Raw genomic sequence first — 24,211 nt, 5'->3', positions numbered from 1 at the left:
TTCATGAATTTATTTCTGTTGAATTTATTTATTTGTTTTCATATTATTTTATATATTATTACTTTTGTTGGATTCAAGTTATTTCTGTAACCATTGTGGGTTTTTTTTCTTTTAGGAAGGAGTATCAACACAATTTAATTCAAGTACTGTATGTAAGCCTCAATGCTATGTTCAATCTTATGTTTCATTTAAGTTGCTGCAAGACCATTTCTGTTGCTTTTCTGTAAGTAACTATGAGATAAAAAAAACAACCTAGGAGTTGGACCTAGAAGTTTAGAAAGATTTTTTTTTCTTGAGAGTTAGCGTTAAGAGCGGATCTAGAAACTCCCTTTTAATCTTATATAGACTGTATAAATAAGCAAATGATGTTCAACAATAGCTTTTTTTCCAACACCTTTTTACACTTACCCATACACTATGTCAACAGGATGCAGACTGAGAGAACTGTTCTATTTCTGAAATTATTATTTTTCATTCTAATAATTCTAGAAGAATATATCTATAATGCTGTTAATTATAGCTTAAAAGAAAAAATTGATTATCAACCCCCACCCCCCACCCCCAGCATCATTAGTATCATTAGCCAAAGCTTTACAAAACATGAGCTTTGAGAACCTGGTCAGTATAGTGATTTTGATCTTTAATGAGCATCAAAACCATCAAGGCCTCCTTGTAACAACATGTGGGAGGAAGGAATGTAGCCTTGGTGTTTTCCCCCCATAACACATTTCACTGCTTGTCTCCAGATTTAATTCAGTTAAGCTCTTTTAGGAGAAATAAAAAAAAAAAAAAAAAGTATTTAGAGGATTCCTTTAACTGTAGTGGATACCAAAAGTTAGAAGTCCCTCATTCTGAACAATAATGTTGATTAATGTTGATTTGTTCTGTTGGTGCTCGAAAAAATCCAAAAGAATGACGCCTCTCTTCCATATCTCTAGCTTTATTTCCTCTTAAATGCTACATCTATCCTCTCAAAAACCACCAAGATAGGTTTAACTTGTTTCTCCCTTACTGCCTACCATTCACTCTTAAACAATGTCAAGGTTTTTCACTAACTGAGTGTGTTTCCATCTATCTGAGTGATGAGGCAGGTGTAGTCTAGCTGATTCTGAGGCTGGAGGTCTCCAGATAAGCCCTGCAGACCTGAATCAAGCCAAGCTGGTGACAATTCAGGACCACTAATCTGTTTGTTTTCTCTGTTTGAGAGACACACTCGCGCATGCATCTGCTTCCCTCCGTGCCCGATCCGCTGTCCAATGAAACAATGGAGGGAGCCGTTTCACTGAGGCACAGTTGATGGAGGATAAGAGAGGCAGCAAGCAGCTCCAACGAGTCGCAGTAATCCATCATCATGAGACAGGGTCAAAAAAGAAACACACAAATCTGTGTGCAGACACAGGGACACACACGGAATAAGGCTGAAGGGTTTACTGAACGGGGCTGATTTACTGTACAAGGACCACACACAGAGACCTAACAGGATAGACACATGATATCAGGAAGGAGAACCACAGATTGCAGGAAACTGGAAAAAAAAAAAAAAAACTTCATATTGATGCAAAAGTGGTTTCTATTAACCAAACTGATTTAAATGGTCAACCTGTTTTTTAAAACATTATACTAAGAAATAAAATGTCCCCTCTAGGTTTATGCATGCAAATGACTAATTATGGTCATGTTCACGCCACATATTCATAACAGCAAATACTTTTAACTGCAGCTTTCAAGGTCATTTGTTTTTATATAAAGCTACCACCAAGCAAGCATTTCCAGTAAGGCAGAGACAACAGCTCTGACAGAGTTATGCATATTCTGTAAAATGATGCATTTGATTTAAAAAGACGGGGTGTTTAAGGTCTGTTGGTTATTAATGTTTTTAACAATCTGTGTCTGTGTCCTTTAACATCACAATAATGATTATTTTTTTCCCTCTATTACATTTCTTTGCTTTATTTACATTTTTTGCATTAGTGCAAATTTAGACCACAAAGACTTTTAAAATAAAAACCAGAGTATTGGCTAAATGCATGCAAAAGTACGTTTTCTTACTTGTTAAATGAAATGTTCAGAAAGAAGATCACGACAACAGATGATCAAGAAGTTAAAACCTCAAGGGTTCAAATAAAAAGCAGTCAATGTGATATTTGATTTTGGTTATATAGATTAGAGCCATAATTTCAGGGGAAAGAATTAACTTGATTTTAGAACCTGGTGAGTACTTGATCCTAAAAAGACTTGAATCTGTACTTCGAAAGACTTGTGCTGTCAGCTGGAAAAGATTTGAGGATTGACATGGATTTGAAACAAAAACAAAATCACTTGACTCCAAAAAAAACTTAAATCTTGACAAGGAAAAACAAAATAATTGAGAATCTCTGCTTTATATATAAAAAGATTTTCTAAAAAGCTGAAGTTTATCAAAATCTAACCGAGAAAAAGAAAAAAAATAATTATTTTTTCTGCCTTTTCCCCTTCTTTCTTTAAACCCATCTCATACTTCATCTCTTGTTTAGATTTGTCTGGATGCCAGAACAGAGGAAGCGCTTCACACTCCTGTCGTTTGAGATAAAACAGAGCCGGAAAAATGTGGCAGTCAGATGTTTGCTTAAAAAAAATGAACCTTGAAGAGAATCATCTAGAGCTGCAGCTGTGATGAAAGGATATAACAGTAGGCTACTTTTTACACAATCCATATAAAAGTCTAATCATAAGGTTGCCTTGTTACAAGCCTTAGACATCACTTATTCCACACAAGGGAAAAACTAATATATATACATTTATTTTAACTTTTTTTTCATTCAACGGAGTCTGCTTTGAAGATAATTTGAAAAAGGGAAACTCTAGTTCCCAGATGAAGATGATGTCAAATGTCAAACTCCCTCGCAAAAAACAATTTTAGAAGAAAAGGTCATTCCAACACAAAGTCCATTCTCAAATATCACTGCTCTTTGTCAGCTTGCACATGTAGCCTTGAGATCTCACGGTCTCTTCCCTGGGAAGGCCAGAAATTTGGAGCAATAACTCCAGTGGTGCAAGAAGAGAAGAGCATGTTCTAAAAAATAGAACCAGCTTAAAATGATCAAACTCTTCCGGATACAGGTTTCTAAGCTGGAACTCCATTAGGTCTGCTCTCCTACACCATGCCAGATTAATCCTCAAATTAATCCAACACGTATTTTTATCACTTAGCACCATTAAGGTAGAACAGATCAATTGCATAAAAATGACCCATAGATTAAACCACCCTGCATACGTATACTCCAGACAGTAGTGTCATTAAAGTAAGATTTAGGCAGGTTCAGAAAGAAATGTAATGCTAGTAATAGCGAGGAGTGGGTTGAGAGGAGTCTGAGAAGTACCACTATAAGCCGAAATTACTGCCAGGTACATTACTTCAACAAGTCAGAATGTTGCAGAAAGAACAAGAATAAAATAGGGGAATGTGCTACAAGCTTCAGATAGAGATTTGATTGGTGTGTTAGATAGCTCCTTAGATGTTTGGGTTTTTTTGCATTTTATATTTAATATACATATTTTTGTCATTCGTCATATTTTTTTTAAGGGAATGATTATATGGAAATACTCCTTGAAAATGATACTAGAAATAAGGATTTATTCACTTGCATTTGTCTTCTATTTTGTATTTATTTGGAGGTATTTCAAGTTTCTATTTTAATTTCAGTGACATTAGGAACCAAAATATTCTCATTATGTATTTATAGAATTGTGCTTTAAAAAAAGAATTTAATAGATCGTTAGTTTTTTTATATATATATATATATATATATATACATTAAGTTTACGTTGTGTATATCCATCCATCCATTGTCTGTCATGCTTATCAAAAGCGGGGTTGTGAGGGGAGCTGGTACCTATCTCCAACTGTCTACGGGCGAGAGGCGAGGTACACTCTGGACAGGTCGCCAGTCCATTGCAGGGCAACACAGACACAAACAACCATTCTCACACACACTCACACCCAAGGAAAATTTAGAGAAGCATATTAACCTAACAGTCATGTCTTTGGACTGTGGGAGGAAGCAGGAGTACCCGGAGAAAACCCACGCATGCACAGGGAGAACATGCAAACTCCATGCTGAAACACTCAGGGCTGGGAATCGAACCAGGAACCTTCTTGTTGCAAGTGAGCAGCCCAATGTTGTGAATTTCTAAAACCAATGGGATTTGCCAGCACCTAAGGAAAAAAGTAAGGTGCATCGGTGCAACCACAGCAAAAAGTTAGATTAGATCCCTGAGTAGAGCAGCAGAATTTGAAAGCCAAAATCATCTGAAGCATAAGCCCAATGAACAGGGGTGTGGGAAACATTGATTTGGCGATATATTGTGGTATTTGGCTGCCCAATATAATATCAATCATTCAGTTCCTCATATTCTATTTTCCATCCATCCATTTTCTTCTGCTTATCCGGGGCCGGGTCGCGGAGGCAGCAGTCTGAGGAAAGATGCCCAAGATTCCCGATCCACACACACTTCCTCCAGCTGCTCTTGGGGGGACCCCGAGGTGACACCAGGCCAGCTCAGAGGCATAGTCCCTTTAATTCCTAATACTGATTTTATTATTATTATTTTTTTTTTTACCTAGAACAATGAGGGAGAATGGGCTACCTGCACTGACACTCTAGTAGATGGTGCATGGAGCCCTTTTGCTATGCAGCGCAGCAGCATTTCTGTAGAGGACGCAGTCACAGTAGAAGGTGTGCTGGACTTCACAGTCTGCATCCTCCAAAGACCCGGTCTATCTAGAATGGATCCTTTTAGGTTGGTCAAAATAAGAAGACAGGAAGAGTTTTGGGTGTGGATTCAAACAGGTCCAGCCTTCCGCGGCTTTCACCCTTTCATATGGTTCCTTAACTACACAGATATTGGAATCTGAGCTTAAATGTCCAATAAAGCCATTTGAACAGATAAACTCTTTCAATAAACCAAACATTAACCACCACATACGTGACTCAATAACCATTTGAAAAACTATTTTCATTAGTTTCAGACGGAATTATTCTCATACTTGCATTATATTAAACTGCACATACAATATTCACCACTGTTGGATGGCAGAGCACAGAGCAAACGGCTTGCTTGGACTTGCAATCAATCACAAGATACCCAAGGCTAGGAAGGATACACTATACCCGTCCTTCAACAAGGAAAACAAGAATGCTGCATTTGTCGGCCACATAACACGGAGTCTTCCAGTCCGGCGTAATCAACCGACAAATCTAGCCCTCAAAGGACGCAGCCCCTGAATTCGAACTCAGCATGGGACTGAAATCCCAAACACAAACATGCAGCCATGTGAGCACCACAGCTCATGTGTAAAAAACATGTACAGTACCAATACCACAACAACTAAAGAACTGTGACTCACAAGCCACAACAATGACCAAATAATGACATTACCCAATATTAAAGGGATGCTCTGCAGGTGCAGAAATGTTGGGAACACTACTTTCAGTTTTTAACACACATCAAAACATATAATAATGATAAATTTTATTTATAAGTGCTTTTTCAAATTTTGGAGAAATTTGAAGATGATGTAGAAAGAAAGATGGACTGAACCAGTTTTATGTCCCTCCTCTAACAGTTCAACCCTGGATATAACTCAACCTGTAATCTGAAACATCACAATAATCAACATTGAGAATATGAATAGAATATGAAGTCTTCACAGAAGCAACAATGCAACCATGCACTGATATTGTCTGGATGAGTCTATGTGGTCCTCATACATTTGATGCACTACGGTGCATTCAAGTTCATAGATGTATATCGAAACAACTCCAACATTTTCTCCCACTATTAATTGCTTAGACAGTGACATTTAGCATTTGCTCAAGATCAGCCTTGACCATTTTTTTTATCGTTTTATAACTGGATAAACGGAAACAGTCGGTTTTATTCTGCCATTTCATGATGGCAACCATAAGAAATTCTGATTCAACCTTAAGTTAAAAATGTTTGCTTGCTTGTCAAAAGTGGGCCACTGCTACAGACATTGTTAGGTGAAAAAAAAGACTTTTTTTTTACTCAGAAATAATAAATTTTTTAATGGATTATTTCTCATCTTGTCAACTTTTTGTTAAATTTAGAGACAATCCACTCATCTTTTCTGGTCTTTTCCAAACCCTGGTCCCCCTCCCCCCATCCACAAGTTGTTTTTACTGTTTAGCCCAAAGAATAAAAGACATTTGTCAGTTTTTGCTTTTGAAAGTCCATCCATCCATCCATTTTCTTACACGCTTATCCCAAGTGGGGCCGCGAGGGGTGCTGGTGCCCATCTCTAGCTGTCTACATGCGAGAGGCGGGGCACACCCTGGACAGGTCGCCAGTCCATCGCAGGGCAACTTTTGAAAGTAAAACGACAAAAGACCTTCCAGTGTACGAAAGACTTTCAAATTGTTGTTGACAACAGTTTAGATCCAACTGATATAGTTTGATATCTTTACATCAGGCATCTCTAATTTTTTAAACATGTTTGTTTAAGTTCTTCTGATATCCATCTGGGCTATTTCTGAAAATGTGTACCCTGGTCTAACTCTAGCTTTTTCAATCTGCTGATGTGGGTTTATTACAATAACATTGCTCTCTGCCATCCCTACTTAAGATCTTTTTACCAATGGCAGCAAGAAGTCATGATTTATTTTTCTCCCCATGCAGAGAACAGAAGGAAGGACGGAGACGGTGGAAATGTTCGATATAGAGTGTGGATGTCCTAACCAGCCTGATGTAGTCTTAAAAGACTAGTTACAACCACAGACAGTGTTTTCCAGGCTGCAGGGGATCCATGAGAAGCGCAGGAAATTTCCGGATGTTTAATGTGGAATTCTAAAGTTCCCCAGGTACAAACACACACACACACACACCCCTCCACACACACACGCTACAAAGTTGGCTATAATCAACCTTCGGCCACTGCAGCACACAGCATGATGAATAGCTACCATAGTCAGTTATACTTCCAGTACAGCAGATGTGTGATGTATGTGTGTGCAGAGCCAAGGGAGGAAGGCAAAGTAGGCCAGCATGAATATAAAATCACCCCTGCCAGGCAATGATGTGGGCTACAAGAAGGAGAAGAGCAGTGTGTGCTTTTTTTTTTCTTTCCTCTTTTCTGGATGCTTAAATATGAGTAGAATTGTGCTGCCAGAAAAAAATGCAAAGATGAAAGTGGATGACAGGGAACTAAAGCCATGGTTTCAAAAGAATGCTCATTTAGAAACAGGCTCAGCCCTGAAAATAAAAATAACAATCAACTGATTCCAACAAAGTGGGTTGTTAGAGTTTGAATATTTCTGCTGGTTAGGGGAGCCAGACAGGAAGACACACAGAAAGACACACCCAGAGCCACAGCAGCGTCTTAGTGCTGGTTTGCATCCAAATACTGTGTGAAGGTGCCATACAGACACGGCTTATCCAATGTGAAAATCACAACAACCCAATGCACACTTTCCAAAAAACACACACTCGCACACATAAAAGAGCCAGACACAATGGCATGAAGCAGACAGTCATTGACGATGACAACAGAGAGGAAGACAGCAGAGATAATAGGAAGGCAGGAGAGCATTAATATATATATATATATATATATATATATCATTTGTTTTTGTTTTTTTATCTTAAAAAGGATTTTTAAGCAGCATCAGAACTATAAATCTACTTTTTTTTAAACAATAAAAATCAACACATTTTCATTGTTTGCTCCATCCAGTAGTTTGTTCTAGTAGTTAACCAATGTGTGCAAGAAAAGAGGTGCAAATAACTTTTCATATTTTAAAATTTAAAATACATTTATTCATCAACATGTATTCAGGATAAAACCTAGTTTTTGTGTGTTTTTTTAAAATGAAAAAGAATAGCAGATCTGGATGTTGAATACATTTATAGATTAAAAAAAATTAAATGGTATACCTAAGTAGAGTGGAACCACAGCATTTTTCAGCCTCACTATTGGATCCACTTCCATCAGAAAAACAAAAAAAACAAAAATCCAGGAACATTAACATCAAAAAAGAAGATTCAGATACAGTTTTCTTTCCCACAGCTGTGAAGGTAATCGTCCCCTGCAGGCAGACACCAAACAACCCTGCTGGAAATCAACTAAACCTCCTGCCAATTTCATAGACCGTTGAGCAGAACCTCTATCTTCTGTAAATACTAAATACTACATGCCATATTCATCTACATATGCTTTTTTGTTTTTACTTTTTGTGCAATCTCCTCTAAAGATGCTCCCACTTTGATTTTTTGTCCTTTTTTATTTCCTGTCTGTAAACTAGATGTGCATTTTGATGCAGCTTATCAGCAAATTTTCAATTATTGCGAAACAATCACTGCACAATAAGACCCTGATTTCTGACTGATGATATTGAGATAACCTCATACCAGCCAGTGATTAACTTCCAATGCATTAATAACGAGATTTTAATGTCAGAATTTAACTGGATAATGCTTTATTTTAGTTCTGCAACTAACGATTAGTTTGCTAATCGATTAATTGGTCTATTATTTTTTGATTAATCAAGATATAATCGGATAGCGAAAAGTCCTTAAAGAATTTTTTATTAAATTAAACCAGGTGAATCTAAAACTTTTCCACTTGAGGACTTCTGGATAGAGTGTATTGACAAATGAAACATTTGTTTTATCTTAAATGCAAAATTTTTCTTTTTTTTAACAATCATGGTATAATTACTGCTCTAAGTGGGTTGCTCTGCCAGCTAAAGGCATGTTTCAGAGTCTCTATACTCCAGTTAACAATTAATCGATTACTAAATTAGTTGACAATTGTTTCAATAATCGATTAATTACAATTAATCTTATTAGTCGTTTCAGACCTGCGTTTTTTAAATAAATACTGATAACCCAGTTCGACAGGGAACCTCTAAAAGATATAGCAAGCGGTAAAAAGTACATTTACGGTTTTATATCTGATTAAATGTATATTTTCACAGATTTAAAATTGTTTCTACGTGGAAGGAAATGGATTATGAAAATAAATTAGGTTTAAAGGGCCTAAAATCATACATTGGTTATCTAAATAATAAGGATGACCCATTTTAACTGCTCCAAACTACAGTTTCCACAATTCTGGGCCTCTAAATAATGTTTCACCTTCTCCCTTTTCTGTTTTCAACTCCACACTCCCCAGGTACAGAAACATCACTACACAGAAGTGATTGCAGGTTCCACGGTTCCATCAGCAGGCTTTCTGTAAATGTGGGAACCGAGGATGTGCATAGAGACGAGAAACCAGAGGTGATGACTTTGCAGAGACCTCCATTACCTCCCCATAATAGGGATCATTCACCAGCGGCTTCACCCGGCTCCAGTCCGGGAGCGAGGGACCAGATTACGCTCAGCAGTGAGCAGGACATATGTGTGCTTTGAGGGGATCAAGGAACAGAGAAAGGTAACAAAAGGTGACACCCGGCAAGGATAGGATACTACATTTTGCGTTCTTTTCCCCACTTCCAGACTGGAAGCCTCACTTAAAATCTCACACGGCTTATCCTCGGAAACAAATCCGACCATCTGGATATGGAAGCTAACAAGAGGATGAGGAGGAATTTAGAGGAGCAGAGCAGAATTTAGGCGCTTTAGGACATAAAGAAGTACGCCCGGCGTCTCACATGTGCACAGATATTAAAGAATTTAACAGGGAGAAAAAAAAAAAAAGATTTCAACAACAGCAATCAGGATTCCACCTTCAGATAAATTATTTTGCTGTGAGAGCAGATCAAAACAAGCTGCTAATAAGAGGATTTGGGAGTGACAGGGTGTGCAGTTTAAGGGACAACTTGAGATTTCTGTTGTTAATTGGGTTCTTTAGTAGGTATTAGTGGGAAGATATGCTTCTTGATTTGGCCAACAAGCCTCAGGGTTTTTTTTTTAACTGCAACTGCAGAGCTTGGTTTCACACATGCATGCTGTGCTAAAGAGCTAGCTGCTTACCATCCTGCATGACAGGTAAGTGATGATGAGGGGAAAAAGGTCCAATTATAACTCAGCATGTCAAGGTTTCACTAATGTGCTTTGTGATTTGTTTAGTAACCGTGTGCACCGTCTCCATGAGACTCCTGCTGTATTTCACTCCCCTGTCCCCAGGAGCAGAGGAAGGGTAACCAGTGATACCTACGGTGTGATAAGGCTCTGCAGGGGGCCCCCGAGCTCATCAGACCCCCATGGAACATCATGCAGCTGGACCTATGCCACACTTCAGATGAAAATAGCTCTTGGAGGGGGGGCAGTCGACTTTTGAATATTCTTTCTGAATCCTTCTCATCCTTTACCTTCCAAAGATTAACAGACTTCTTCTCCTTATTGCTTTCGACAGTTAAGATAAGAACCCCCACATGCGTCCTCCTTGTTCCTCCATCTATCACACGGTTGGGCTCTCGCTCCGCATGGCTCACACAGGGGTCAGGACAGCCCGGCTGTGTGATAGATAGCAGTCATTCATGACCTTGCAGCAGAAGCCACACCCTCTGTCCTCCATTTCTATATAGATAGATGCGTGTGTGGAAGTGAAAGGAAGAAAATGGGACAGCCTGTTTAAGCAGTCCAAGTAGCAGGTCAGTCTGTGATAAAACATTTCCTGTTGCTTCATGCATCTGGAGCAGCACTGCTTTCTCTGTTTCATAATGTTAGCAAATCCTTCCGCAAAGATGCTCCAGTTTCATATTAATGGAGATGTAGGATGAATACTTTAAATGCGCATTGTATAGAGATATTTTCCATTGTTTAATTTCCCTATTATCCTATCTTAATGACTTAGATGTTCTGTTTGCAGTCAAGATGGCCTGAAGGTCAAGTTTGCATCTTTCTTTCATCTTGATAGAGTAGTCATTCTGCTAGTTAATAAAAATCAAGTCAGACCATAGCAGAAATGTAACTGATTTAAAGATCAAAGTTAGGGCTGTCCCAATCCGATATTAATATCAGATATTGGTCCAACATTAGCCAAAAAACGAATATTGGATTATATCAGCCTGCACGTAATATCTCCGATATTGGCAGGCTGTAACTTATTGGTTAATATTACATGGGTCAGTTGTTGTTGAATATTTTTCATCGCTTGATAAAGGCTTTTCTAAGATTCTACAGTATATAATAAGTACTAAAAGCATGAAGCTTTAGTGATAATTAATGTATCGTTTCAATATCAGTATCAGTCAATTCCTAACGCTGCAATATTGGCATCATATCAGAAATTAAACAGTTGTACCAGGACACATAACAGAATAAAATATGCACACAAAAAACCTAAACAGTACTTTGTAACAAGAAATCCAAACCAAAAAAGCTCAAATTTAAAGAAATAAAATCAGGAAATCAGAAAAACCAATCAAAGTTTTCCAAATACTCAAATATAAGCAACAGCAGGCGTTTGCTGGTTACGTGGTCAAAGTCTACTGATGTTTTTGTCAGTTAAAGTTTTAAAATTACTGCAGTATTGAGTGTCTTTCTGGACCCTTTTTGCACTTATAATAGAGTAGTGTAGTACTCTATAATGCTGCTGCTGACTGCTCACCAGCAGGCTGAAAGGAGCTAGCAACACTTTTCCCTGGAAAGGTTTCAGGAAAAAACGTCAGTCATCAGTAGAAAAACAAAAAAGGAGATTTAGACTTTTGTGATATTTTTCAGAACCTAGTTTGATTTTTTCCAATTTGGATTAAAATCTCAGGCTGGATCATTAGGAACAAAAATTTCATTAACAAAAAAAATTTCATTTTAAAATGATCAAGCTGAAAGCTTCTCTTCCTCAACTGGAAAATAACAACATTAATCCTAGATGTACTTTGTATGACAAATAAAGCTTTCAAGTGTGTCGTGTGCTAATAAGATCAAACTTGAAGTCAATTATGAGTTAATTATGAAATTTTAAAAGTACATATTCACAGTACTGTGTACCTTTAACATAATCTGGGCAAAATCTGTGAGATAAACACTCTGACACAAACTTAGTACAAAAATTAGCTCTAAAAATAAAAAAATAAAACACTACACATGAATAAAAAGGATTTGTTTCACTGGCATAAAGGATTTCACAATGCAGCAAATCATAATTCGATCAAAGATTTAAGGCTATTAGTGGAACGCTCATCTGCTCAGCTAACCAGACGCACCATGACGCACTGTTTCCCCCTGCGTGGACATTGGAGGAGATTAGAAGCGCTGCAGGAAATAGGCGTCTCATGCTTTAAGTCCGCAGCCACAGGGCAAACCTGAAAGACACTTTGATTGCACTCAGTTCTGCGGAGTTGTTTAGACCACCCTGGCGTGCCTGCCTTAGAACAGATATTAAAAATGGCTGACAGGTTCCTTTGAAATCCCGCAGGTTATACCTCAGCAAAGCAAAGTGTCACACATTGCTCAGCACATGACAAAAACCCAAGGAGATGTCTTCATTGGAGACCCTGCCTTCCTCCTTTTTTCATTTCACTTTTTTATTTATTGAGCTAATTTGGTGAGTCAGTGTGTTCCAGGCTCTGATTTATCTGTCAACGCTGACTAGTGGCCGTGGACTGAAGACCTTTGTGATATTACAGCGTGAGGACAAGGATAATGAAAAGCTTGCTGCCAGAGATTCAGTGGGACTTCTAAATGGGCTAAGGTAGAGACAGAGAGTGCAAGCGCACATTTATCTATCCCAAAAAAAAATATCTGTCATGAGTCAATTTCTATCCAAAAAAAACTTTTGCTTTTGATCCAAAAAAAGCAGCCCAGCAAGATAAATCTGCCTATAAATAAGCACACCTGGTGCTGTTTTTCGAAAGGCGCCCAGACTGACAAGGCCGACTGTAGATGCATCTGAAATATGTCCCAAGTCTTCACATAAAGAAAAAAAAAACATGACAGCGTGCTTTAGATAGAGAAGTCACACATGCCAACCCTTTTGTCAACAGACACATTGCTGCTCAGCTGGCTTCCTTCTGTAACAACAGGAAGCATCACAACATGTCAAGGAACGAAAGGCTTTGAGCTGAAGCGACTGACCATTATCTAGCCAGTGAGCAGGATAAATGGGAATGTATTCCAAAGGGATGACACAAACAGTAAATTGGTCCATCACTACACCACCAAGAACTGTGTCCTCTAAACTGTCATCTTAATTGAAGGCTTTCGCCTTGAACAAGAACTACCGAGTCATCAATTTAATATCTCTGTGTCAACAGAAATAAAAATATTCGTTCTTAAGGTTGAAAATAGAAAGGTGCTGATTATTTCTATGCAAAACAACTCAAGGAATCTTTAAAAAATCAAAGACCTGCTTTTCATTTATCTCACAGCTGCTTTACATGACTCCTTCTTCAGGACTCAAAGATAGAAAAGAAACAGATTCCTGAAATCTGCACCAAATGATTTAGTTCTTTTGCACAAAACCAAACAGTTGGTAAAACACGAATTTTGTAGCATGTATAATGTAATAAATCACTTAATCTTAATACTAAAATGCAATAACTTCAGTTGTTAAAGTGAAGCTGCTCTCAGAATGAGATTTCTGATTGATAATTTGAAATGAAAGTAAGAGAGAATAGATTTTTCTGCTCACCCTGTTGTGTTAATCGGGTTAACTGGTTGACAACACTCGACTGTAAACATAGCCAAGGAGCTCCTGATGGCTCTATTAGCATTCGAAGCTTCCTACTATATGAGCATCATGCATGAGACAAATGAAACTCTATGGCAAACCCGACTAAAATCAACATGGCTTCAGAGTAGGACAACATTTTTCAAACTGGCATGAGTGCACATAATCATAACAGAAAAGTTTTTTCTAGTTCTGGATCAAAAGCAGACCTTCTGGTTTGGTTTACTTTCATGTTATACTATTTGAAAGTGGACAACAACTTCTAACAAAGCCATGCTGCTAACAATTGCTGCTCCAAATGGACAAAAATGACGAACCAAGACCGAGCATAGAGCTGGAAAACAAGAGCCGCTCATTGAAAGCGCGTTTTAGGATATTTTATTTCTAGTTTTGGAACCCTATTGGATATTGAGAACATCAAGCCAGAGCAGATCCACAGCATGCTGATAGCTGCGTTGCTAAGCAACAAATAGCAGATCAGGTAGGATTTTGATACTTCATTCACTGTTATGGTGGCTTTTTAAGCCCAAAAGAGATGCATGGTTTCTTCAGATGGGTCAGATTAAGGCCAGTTTGTATTCAGACCAAAAACAACCACAGAAAGTGGGTCTCGGTCTAGTTGTTCGTATGTTTGAACTGAGGATTGTTGGGTGTATTCACACAAAAGGTCCAGACCAAGGGGGAAAAAAACTCTGGTCTGTTTAAAGCTGACCAAACTTGGTAGCTGCGGATAAACCCCTAATTTATGTGTTTATACCTCAGCAATATAATATAACTCCTTGTGCTGCACTGAAATTAAAGCTAATAATAATAAAGTCTGAATAAACAAATACTGTTCTTAATATTTCCTTTTATGAAAGTAAAGCCAAAATTCTCTTTCCTGTAAGCATGAAAAATATTGTATTCCCTTTGCAAACTGACTAACAGTGCAGAGCAATAGGTGAGGGAGGGAATGCACCGCTTTAAAACATACAGTAAGAAAACTGTGTTCTCTAAAGCACTTTCTTTGTCATTTCATTAACACATCACCATAAGAGGCATTTAGTAGTAAGGGTAAGCTTTTAAAATGATCTGTATAGCCAGCCCTATAGTGATAAATAAAGCACCAAGATAACAGGCTATTTTACTTAGACTGGACACATCTGTGCTGAATTGCTTTTATCTTTTACAAAACAAAAATGTTTCAAAAATAAAAAGCTGATCGGGAATCATGACACCTTTCTTCTACCTGTGAAACACAAACATGGCATTTCAGTATTTATTTTTTGGAAATAAGGTCCACCATAAATTAATATAAACTGTCAAACTATGATTAGATCATTCTACACTGATTTTATTTATCTATTTTTTGTATAGTTTGATTGATGCTTGATTAATGATGTATTGACACTACTGTATTTCTGTCTTTTCTCAAAATTATTTAAAAAATATTGTTCAAATCTCATCTCACATTTCTTGTACAACAAATGGAGGATGTGTTCTTAGTTAACTGAATATATCACTACATCACTTGTAGATATTATTGTGTTTTTTGGAAGAATACTAAAAAAGTAAGAATTATGTGTAATGGCCTTAAAAATCCCAACAGAATTTAGCTTAATAAGGTGATATTTGGGATATTTAACAATAAACTACTGGATCTTTTCACCCATCTGTTCCTAAACCAAACCTCATCATTGTCACTGCAAAACAATGCAGCTTTAGTGGTGCACATCGTCTAATCAATCTTTCTAGCTAGTTTTTTTTTTCTTCTTTGTGCATTGCTGATACTAATATATATACCAGAGAAACAAATGAAAAATAAAAAGCAGTGACGGTAGGAGTTGGCAGAGCAATCTAGAACTGGAAAACAACACAACGAGGTCCAACTTCAGGATGCAAGCAGCCTAAGAGTAGCGTTGCCAGGACAACAGCAATGCCTTGTTGATGATGATAGTTGAGCAGCTTGTAGTCAGAATTCGACAAACACTGTTTTTATACACATAGACTATATATATATAGTGTTTGCATTGCATCTTTATATATAAAGATGCAATGCAAATGCAATTTTCAAGATGGAAATCAAATTAAGATCCCCTCATTTGGCAATAGTGTGATTTACATCAAACAGTATGCACCTTCTGATTGGTATAACTGACAAACCAGCTGCTCACCCTAAACACAGTGGGATCTGATCAATACAGCCACGGTGAGCAGAGAATGAGGCTGCTATGGTCTCCCACATCGACAGGAAAAATGGATCAGCTTTTGGGTCACTGTGGACTCATTGTACCAGCAGCATGACCACTGAGGTTTCCTGCCTCTGCACCTCTTTGTTTCAAGTCTTTTAATTAAAGAACTGGGCAACAGAATTCCCTAACAGGCTTAGCTATTGGCAGCCCTGCAACCAGGAGCGATTGTTCAATTCAGGATTTAGCCACTAAAGCTTTGTGTGACCAACACATAGAGCTTTAATTCGTCGGGGTGTCAGGCCCCTTGTGTGTGTTACATCAGAGCGGAATTGGCGATTAAACACACCGGCCTAAAAGTGGAAGGCAAAAAAAAAGGACAGGTGTTTGCTTTAAAATACTTTAGAGTGTCTTTCAGCTGAATGCTCTGATGAGCTTTCACTGATCTGATGTGGACCAATCCAGAATCCCTTCCTCTTCCACTGCATCAGCTGGTGATTTCTGAGCACATAGCCACTGCAGCATCCTACCTCCTCCTCCTCCTCCTACTCCATCTCTCCTCTCCTCTCCTCCCCCACTCTCCTTCAACCCCTCTCCACCTGCTTTTAAATGCATGGCGCTTCCCTGCCAAGCCAAACCAGCCTGTGCATACAGCATCACTGCTCTCCGTTCCTTCCAGAAGGAGACGAGATTGGAGTGAGCAGGCGAAAAAGCTCCTCTGCTGCAATAAGCAGCAGATTGAGAGATAAGAGGCAACCTGAATGAAGATGGTTTAAAGCATCCAGTGGAAGAACAAAATGCATAAATAAATTTTAAAAAAACAGGCCACTGGCAACACAAACACCCTCCCCCCCCAAAAAAGTTACTCTCCAGCATTGTAAATTTTAAAAACATGCATCTTTCAACTCTTTTACAAGAGAATCTATACAGATCAGAGCCTCTAACATATACATTTATGCATCAACATAGAGGAGGTTAAAACCACATACAGAAATCCAGTTTCTACATAAAGCTCAGCATGAACTGTTTCATAACAATCCACACTAGTCATCTCTGTAGCCCCCCCTCTGGATTAAATCCTCTCTGATGTGTTGTGTCAGGCAGGCCCAGCATTACCAACCTCCAAAGAGTAAAGATGGAAGGAGGAGGAAGAGGGGGTGGTTGCAACCTATATCAACTCCATAAATAACAGTAATGTGAGGCACAGTAATATAAAGCACTAAACGCTTCCAAGCTACCAATACATCACTCCCTTTGCGCACAGGATGCAGGGCCCTGCCTGCCTGCCTGCAACAATAGGGCCTGTACTGATTTTTTTTTCTTTCCTCATAAACGAATATGAATATAACGGGGGATAGCATAATGCTAAGTCGGGCCTTTTGTCCGATGCTGCTAAATGAGCGCACAGAGGTGACACATCATGCATGCGTGCGTAATTTTGCACCAATAAAAAAAAAGCCGTTTGGATCAGGCTGATGCATCACAGATCGGGGTCAAGAGAAGAGTCCAGCACCTTCTCCTTCTGCACAGATCTGTGCATTTCTTTGCATCCAATAACAATCAGGTTATTTAGTCAACAATGGTTGGTGATTAGACATCCCTCCAAGCCCTGGTGGAGTCACATGTTTCCATCTGCCTCTATGGGGATACAGCCTCGTTTATTCCGCCATCTAAAGCATTTTTGCTTGCAGTTATTTCCTAATAATCAACCGTTTGCATCCTTTGAACAAATAAATGACATCATCGCTTGAAAGCCACACAACATAAGGGATGGGAGGGGAGGAGGGGGGGTGAAAGAAGCTTCGTAAATAAAACATTTGGGGCGCAGTGGTTCTATGGCTTCCTCTGTCTGTTTTCCCCCCCAGCGGCATCCACTCACCAGGTTCAGCACCGTCTCCACGATGTCCCGATTGCTAACCTCCCCGACCTGGATCAGGCCCACCAGCACGGCGAATTTCATCTGGATATTCCGAATCGGAACCGCGGGGTTGATCACCCCGGCCGGGAGAACCATAGAGCCCGCCGCAGACACCATCTTCTCCCCGCTGGAGCCGGAGCCAGCGCCCGCGGCGACCTGCTGCTGCTGCTGCTGCGGCGGAGGCTGAGCGGAGGAGCCCCCCGGGGGAAGAGGGAGCGGGGGCTGCGAGTCTTGGTCTGTGTCCGCAGAGCCCGGTGGTGCTGAAACCGGCTTCTCGCTCGACATTTCCCCTTGGAAAACAGGGAGGAGAGGAGCGGTCGCCGCTGTCTCTCACACCTGCTTTACAAGCTCGGGCGTCTGCTGCTGCAAAAAACCATCCACTGAGGAGTAAATACAAGAAGAAAAAAAATAAAATAAAAAACAAGAGAGGCAATATTAAAAAATATCCTCTAAATTCACGTTATCCACCTGAAAATATATAGGGATGCATAAGGCTAGAGGAAAACTACAGCGCCTTGACAGAAGCCTATATTCCTATCTCTCTTTCTCTCCTCTGTCTCCCCCTCTCATTGGCAGGTTGCAGTCAGTTGCGGTGGTTATGGCAAGACAACATGCCACATAATTGGAATACTTCCTTACATTTCGCCCATTGATAAGGCAGTTCGCCATCTGTAAGATTAGACACTTCCAAATACAGAATTCATAGCTTGGCATCGACGTTTTATTATAAAAAAAAAAATGTAAGTTTATTTCACATATAATTGGATTCTGTCAAGCTTTGGTGGAGATTTGAGGACCCAAATGCAGAGGCTGAGAGGCAGAGGTGAGTTCTTACAGTTTTTAATGAATCAACACAGGTAACAGAGGCAGGAATCCAAAATCCAACTTCAAATGTAAACCTTAACCAGAACCATGGAGACATCATGGTCAAAGAGCACGTGGATTCAGGGAAAGGCAAGGAGAGCGGAGGAACCAGCACTGAGGAACTGCACAAGAAGAGTATTTATGGAAGACTAACGAGCAGATTGGGATCAGGTGTGAAGAGAGGATTCTAGAAAGGAGCTAGGGAAAAGAAGACTCAAATATATACAGAAAATACAACAAAATAGTAATTAAAGTAACTAAACTGGAAAACATGCAGTAAAGTAAAACATAACAGAACCAAGACCGTGACAGATTCAATAGACCTATGCTAAGTTGTGTTTTTAAAAATATATTAAATGACTCAAAGACAATCTATTTTTGGTGTTTTGTTTTTTGATTATGTGTCACAGAAGGAGAGGCAGGATGCAGGCAAGAATGTCAATTGTTTAAGCCCATTGTTTAGTTTTGGTCAATCAATTCATATTACCAATTATTACCAATCTAAAGTAGCTCATGCTCATTAATCAGAATGATGATATAAAATTGAGGAAAGTTTATTTATATAACACAATTCAATACAAATACAATCAGTTAAATAGGCTGTGAAATATTTTCAAAGTGTATCCAGCAGTTGTATATTTGATATTTTCTTTCCCCTATGTGCTTTCTTACACCTGTGTTTAATGTGAAATCTATATCAGATTTAGTGCAATTCAGATTTTTTTTATTCAGTATTTGGTTGGGTAACTTATCTCTGTTGATTTTCAGCAACAGTTACATTTACATTAGGAAATGTAGACATGGCATTGCTTTTCACTGTAGCTTTGCATTGTGCTACTAAAGAAGGCTTGGTGCACATTTAGATCTTAATTTACAACACTATATAATTTAAATTTAAATTTTTTTTTTTTTTTTTTAAACTATATAAAAAAAATTCTGCATGAAGAGGGCTTAACCTAACAGTATCTGACACTTTATGACTATCTATATTACAAAAGTAAGAAAATCATGCTTAACAAATGTTGACTTCTTAGGAAATTGCTGACACCAACCTTTTAAGCAAAAATGGGGGCAATAAATTATTTATTTAGCCACCTAGATCTTCAGCTTTCATTTATATAACAACAAGGAAAATATTTCTTTGTTCCTTTGTAATATCAACCATTTACAAGGTATTTTTATTAGGAAAACTCTTCTTGTATAAATTTGATTATCTAATTGACAGTTTTCATTATGATTAGGAAATTAGACATATACCTATCCTGTGATACTGATAAGCTTCATTTTTTAAAATCGTTTATTTGGTTATTTCTGTTTTAAAGATATTTTAAAAGAAATTACTTCTTGACAAAAATCATCCTAATGGATACTTAGGAAACTATTTTAATTTGAAGGATGTTGCCATTATTGTTAAATCTGACTAATACAAAAATGTGCAACTGACTAAGAAGGCTGTCAAAATCTCTTAAATTATACTTTTATTTGAGACACGACTTATATTTGAATATGTGTTATAATGACCTTCCATATTTGGATCCATGTTGACGCCCCCTATGTGCGGCATGCGCACTTGAAGCTTCCCTAGGAGGGTACTGAAGCAGAATAACATGGAGCCATGCATGCATGGGTTGATGCAGAGCACAGACCTGCAAGATACAAGTGGAGTTTTTCAGGATTCTTTAAATAAACTTTCATCATAAATAGTTAATGGTTACTCAGGCAAATATATAGTAATGTAGAGTGAGGGGGGGGGGGGGGGGACTCATAAATGCGGTTCTCCACAAGGTTTTGGGTTGAGCACAGGGGCAGTTCAGGTTGAGTTCAGTTTATGATGTCTAGTTTGCAGGAAAAGGCTGTTATATATTAAGAGATATGCAGGGTTAAATCTGACTACATCGCAATCCAGTCTTTTTGAACACATGCAGTTGGCATATATCGCTTTATATAAAAATCTGACATTTTTTAATTACAGTTTTGGGTGGGTAAAACACTAAAACAAGCTATACAGTCATATAATAAAAGGAAAAAATATATATGTTTTTCATTGACAATTGAAACCGTATTTAAATGCCAGTGAGGCATACTTTAGGTTTTTCATACATTTTGGGATTTTTTTTTTTTTATTAAAACGCTTTTGGAGGATGCAAACCATGTGGAATATAGAAAATTTTTATTGAAAAATATTCACTTTCCATTATAAATTAAACAAATATCAGAGAAAGTAGCCTTAAGAATCACCCAACCGAGGAAAAACTTTGTCAAACCATCAGAATAAAAATTCATGTCTCTTTTTTTTTACCATGTATGTGAATCCTTTTGTACTTTGAGTATTGACTCACAGGTCAAGCCAGCACAAATCAAAATCATACTCCAACAGCACCCCGTGGTGGCTACACAGGCCATATAGTTGACAACCATTGTGTGTGTGTGTGTGTGTGTGTGTGTGTGTGTGTGTGTGTGTGTGTGTGTGTGTGTGTGTGTGTGTGTGTGTGTGTGTGTGTGTGTGTGTGTATGCATAAGCCTGTTTCTTGCACCATGTGCTCTTCAACAGGGCACATCTGCTGGGTAGGATTTCCTTTAACAAGGAGGTTATGAAGGCTGATTTGTTTCTTTATCTCTGCCTGCCTGTGTTTGTTGGAGTGTATTTTCATGCAGGCAAATATGTCTCTTTATTGTCTTCCTCCTTATCTCCTTGGGTTACTGACCATTGGAAAAGGGCATCAAGCTGTGGCTTACATATTGTATGTGTGTATATGCTTGTGTGCGTGTCCATGCATGTGACTGAGTAACATCATTAGTGAATTTCACAGATGAGCAGAGATCATCTCATTCTCTCCTCAGCCCCAATCTTCAACATAAAGAAATCGAAGAAGACAATCACACACTCTGCCCGGATCACATCTGCTACACACTTTCCCTCACACCTCCAAGAAGCTATTTCTCAAGCTATCACATAGCTTGTACCTCTCATTCACGCTCACCCTTGGATTCACATGCATGTGCAGAAGCACAATGGCAGGTCCTCACGCGCAGACACACTCGTTTTTGTTTTTGTACAAAAGACTTTTCCTCTGCAGCTTTTGTCATGACTTCACAAAGGACTCCATCATGAGAGAAAGTGGGTTCTGGCTGGTGATTGGAGGAAATGCATTAGTATCATTCGACCTCCTTTCTTTTCTCACTCTCCTGTTTGTCTTCTGCAACATGTCTCCTTTAGATGTGCAGCCCTTGCAGCCAGACACAGTCCTGCACCAGTTCCAGGTTATCTTGCAAGCATCTTGTGTGGTAGACCTATTTCACATGTAGAACTGGAGCATCTGTGTGACTAAACAAAATAGAAAATACCCAACTATAGATTTTAAGATCTGAAACGTAAAAGCCTATTTTCCTTTTGACTCTGTTGTTAGGGTTCGGCGATTTACAGACATGACATCAGACAAGGATGGTAACAGGTAATAACTTCCTGTTTTCACAGACAAATGTGAGTCATCAGCAAGATGGCTGTGAGCTAGCGCGTCCATTTGCCCTCTTGTGTGTAATCTGTGTCAATATCTGTCTGTATGTGAGGGGGAGAGTGTGATAAAGATGAGGAATGGAATGATTACAGGAGTGGAAAAAAACCCATCAATTCTCTGGGACTTTCTGCAAATCGTCCGAGAATAATTTTATGTCATTTCCGAGAGCCTGTTACCTGATAATTATTTTTTCACTCTAACATATATTTGTTGAAAGATGTTAAAAACACACAGAGTTTCAATTCTGTATGTTTCTAACATTTCTTGCGGTGCCTTGTTATAAAGTAACTGTAAACCTGAAGGTATTATTTTTTTTATCTTAACCTGAGTTAAAGATATATTCCTGTACACCCACGGAGTATGCTTTCAGGTTTATAAAAGAAAAAAAAAGGGCCAAAGCAGACAGAGAGAGAATAAGTAAATGCAAAATGTAGGTTTAAATGATGAGATGAAATAGTGAGCGCACCTTCCACAAATTTTGACTTTTCTCTTTTCAGTTGATGTGGCCTTTTCCCAAAGGTTTTAGGAATCTGAAGGGTAATTATTAGGACAAAAGAGAGGCTTGGTGTTTTTTTTTTTTTTATATTTTGTAAGGATGCTGAATTTTTGTTTTTGTGATTGTAGTTTGTGTCTGTGTTATATTTGCCTACTGAGCCAGTGTCACACCAGACAGTAGCAAAACTACATCAAACTATTGATTTTTGAAGGGTTGTCATATTTCCACATTTGTGCTTCTTTTTTGTCTGTTGAATCCTGAACACTGACTTCAACTGAGACAAGTTCATCCTGGTGGCTTTTAGATGTTGTTCTGGTAATTTTGTGACCCAGTGCATGAGTCATCGAAACATTTTTCTAGTAATTGCCCCCACTGTTTTGTGCTTTCTCCATTTGTACGTTTCAGCTCTTACTGTGGTAGTATGATGCCTTTTCATAAATAGCCAGATTTCTGTTGATCTCTCTTTCTTAGAAAGGGCCTTTTTCCATCTTTTGAGTTCTTTTTTTTTATTACACTGCAAAAACAATCTTAAAATTAGTAAAAAAAATCTTAAAATAAGTGTATTCTCCCTTAATTTGAGTGGGTAAATAAGATGATCTGCCAGTGGAATCAATATGTTTAGCCTTAACTGAGATAATTAGATGTTATACACTTTAAATAAGACACTGCAGTTGTTTTTTTCTTTTTTTAAATTTAACTTTTCTTATTCCATTGGCAAAGTGCCTTACTTACTTGCTCAATTCAAGAAGAAATGCACTTAATTTAAGGAAAAATTACTTACCGGTACCTAGATTGACATTTTTGCAGTGTAGATTTTGCACAATGGTCTGAAATACATAAATGTGACAGAAAAGCTAAGCAAAAGCAGAAATAATTTCAAAGGTAGACAAAATATTTTTACAAACCCAAAACTCACTATGCATATTGGCTAAAACAGGTAGCTGAAATGGGCTTTATCTTGGGGTGGCAGAGCTTATTCTCAAAGATAAGACGAGGTGGTGCCTTTCATCAGGTTAGAGTAGAATATCGGCTCTGCTGCCTTTTAAGAAGTGTGTTCTGCTAGTATGAGCATCCAGCCTCCTGGGAATCTACCTTTGAAGGCTTTCTGGCCTTGCTTCAACTTCACACGACCAAAAGAGGACAAAAGGCCTCTAACCCTGGCCCTGGAACATCGTGAAATACAGCAGCCCAGAATGTGTTTGGTTGCTGATGGAAAAAGTAAAAGTAGTAAAAGTAGTCTAAAATATTACATTTTCTTTGGCAGTGTGTTACCTTGGTTTGTATAGCAGACTTAAATGATGATTATGTTTCAGTAATTTAATGATTAGCACTTCTCATATTTGCTACATTTGAGGGTTTTTTCCCCTGTAAACAAAACAAACAAGGTCCAAATTCTGACAGTATTAGAAAAGATTAGAAAAGATTTTCTTATTGGCCTATTTTTTTTAATCCTCAGTAATCTTGGGACAAAATATGTTCTGTGTGTTGGTTAGTACAGCGGTAGGGTTATATCCTCTGAAGCACTCCCTCTAGCTTAGTAGAATTTTAATGAATAAAAAGGAAAACAGTGGTGCTTTTTGTATGAAACTTTTCTTATACTTTAAGCAAAGTTGATTATTATATTTTAAGAATTAC

The 24,211-nt window shown here is 38.2% G+C and overlaps 1 protein-coding gene across 2 annotated transcripts in view; it reads right to left on the bottom strand.

Annotated features, from left to right (window-relative positions):
* nbeaa (neurobeachin a) overlaps positions 1-18,257 on the bottom strand; it is a 150,273-nt gene extending 132,016 nt beyond the window's left edge. For both annotated transcript variants that reach the window (XM_038278784.1, XM_038278785.1), the window contains exon 1: positions 17,663-18,257. In XM_038278784.1, the coding sequence (XP_038134712.1) occupies positions 17,663-17,986 (324 nt within the window). In that variant the 5' untranslated portion in view covers positions 17,987-18,257. The remainder of the gene's footprint in view (positions 1-17,662) is intronic.
* Between the last annotated feature and the right edge of the window lie 5,954 nt (positions 18,258-24,211).

The sequence above is a fragment of the Cyprinodon tularosa genome, unplaced genomic scaffold (genome assembly GCF_016077235.1).
Source record: "Cyprinodon tularosa strain WSP-4 unplaced genomic scaffold, ASM1607723v1 ctg144, whole genome shotgun sequence".
Classification (NCBI taxonomy): domain Eukaryota; kingdom Metazoa; phylum Chordata; class Actinopteri; order Cyprinodontiformes; family Cyprinodontidae; genus Cyprinodon; species Cyprinodon tularosa.
This window is presented reverse-complemented; position numbering and strand designations above follow the sequence as displayed.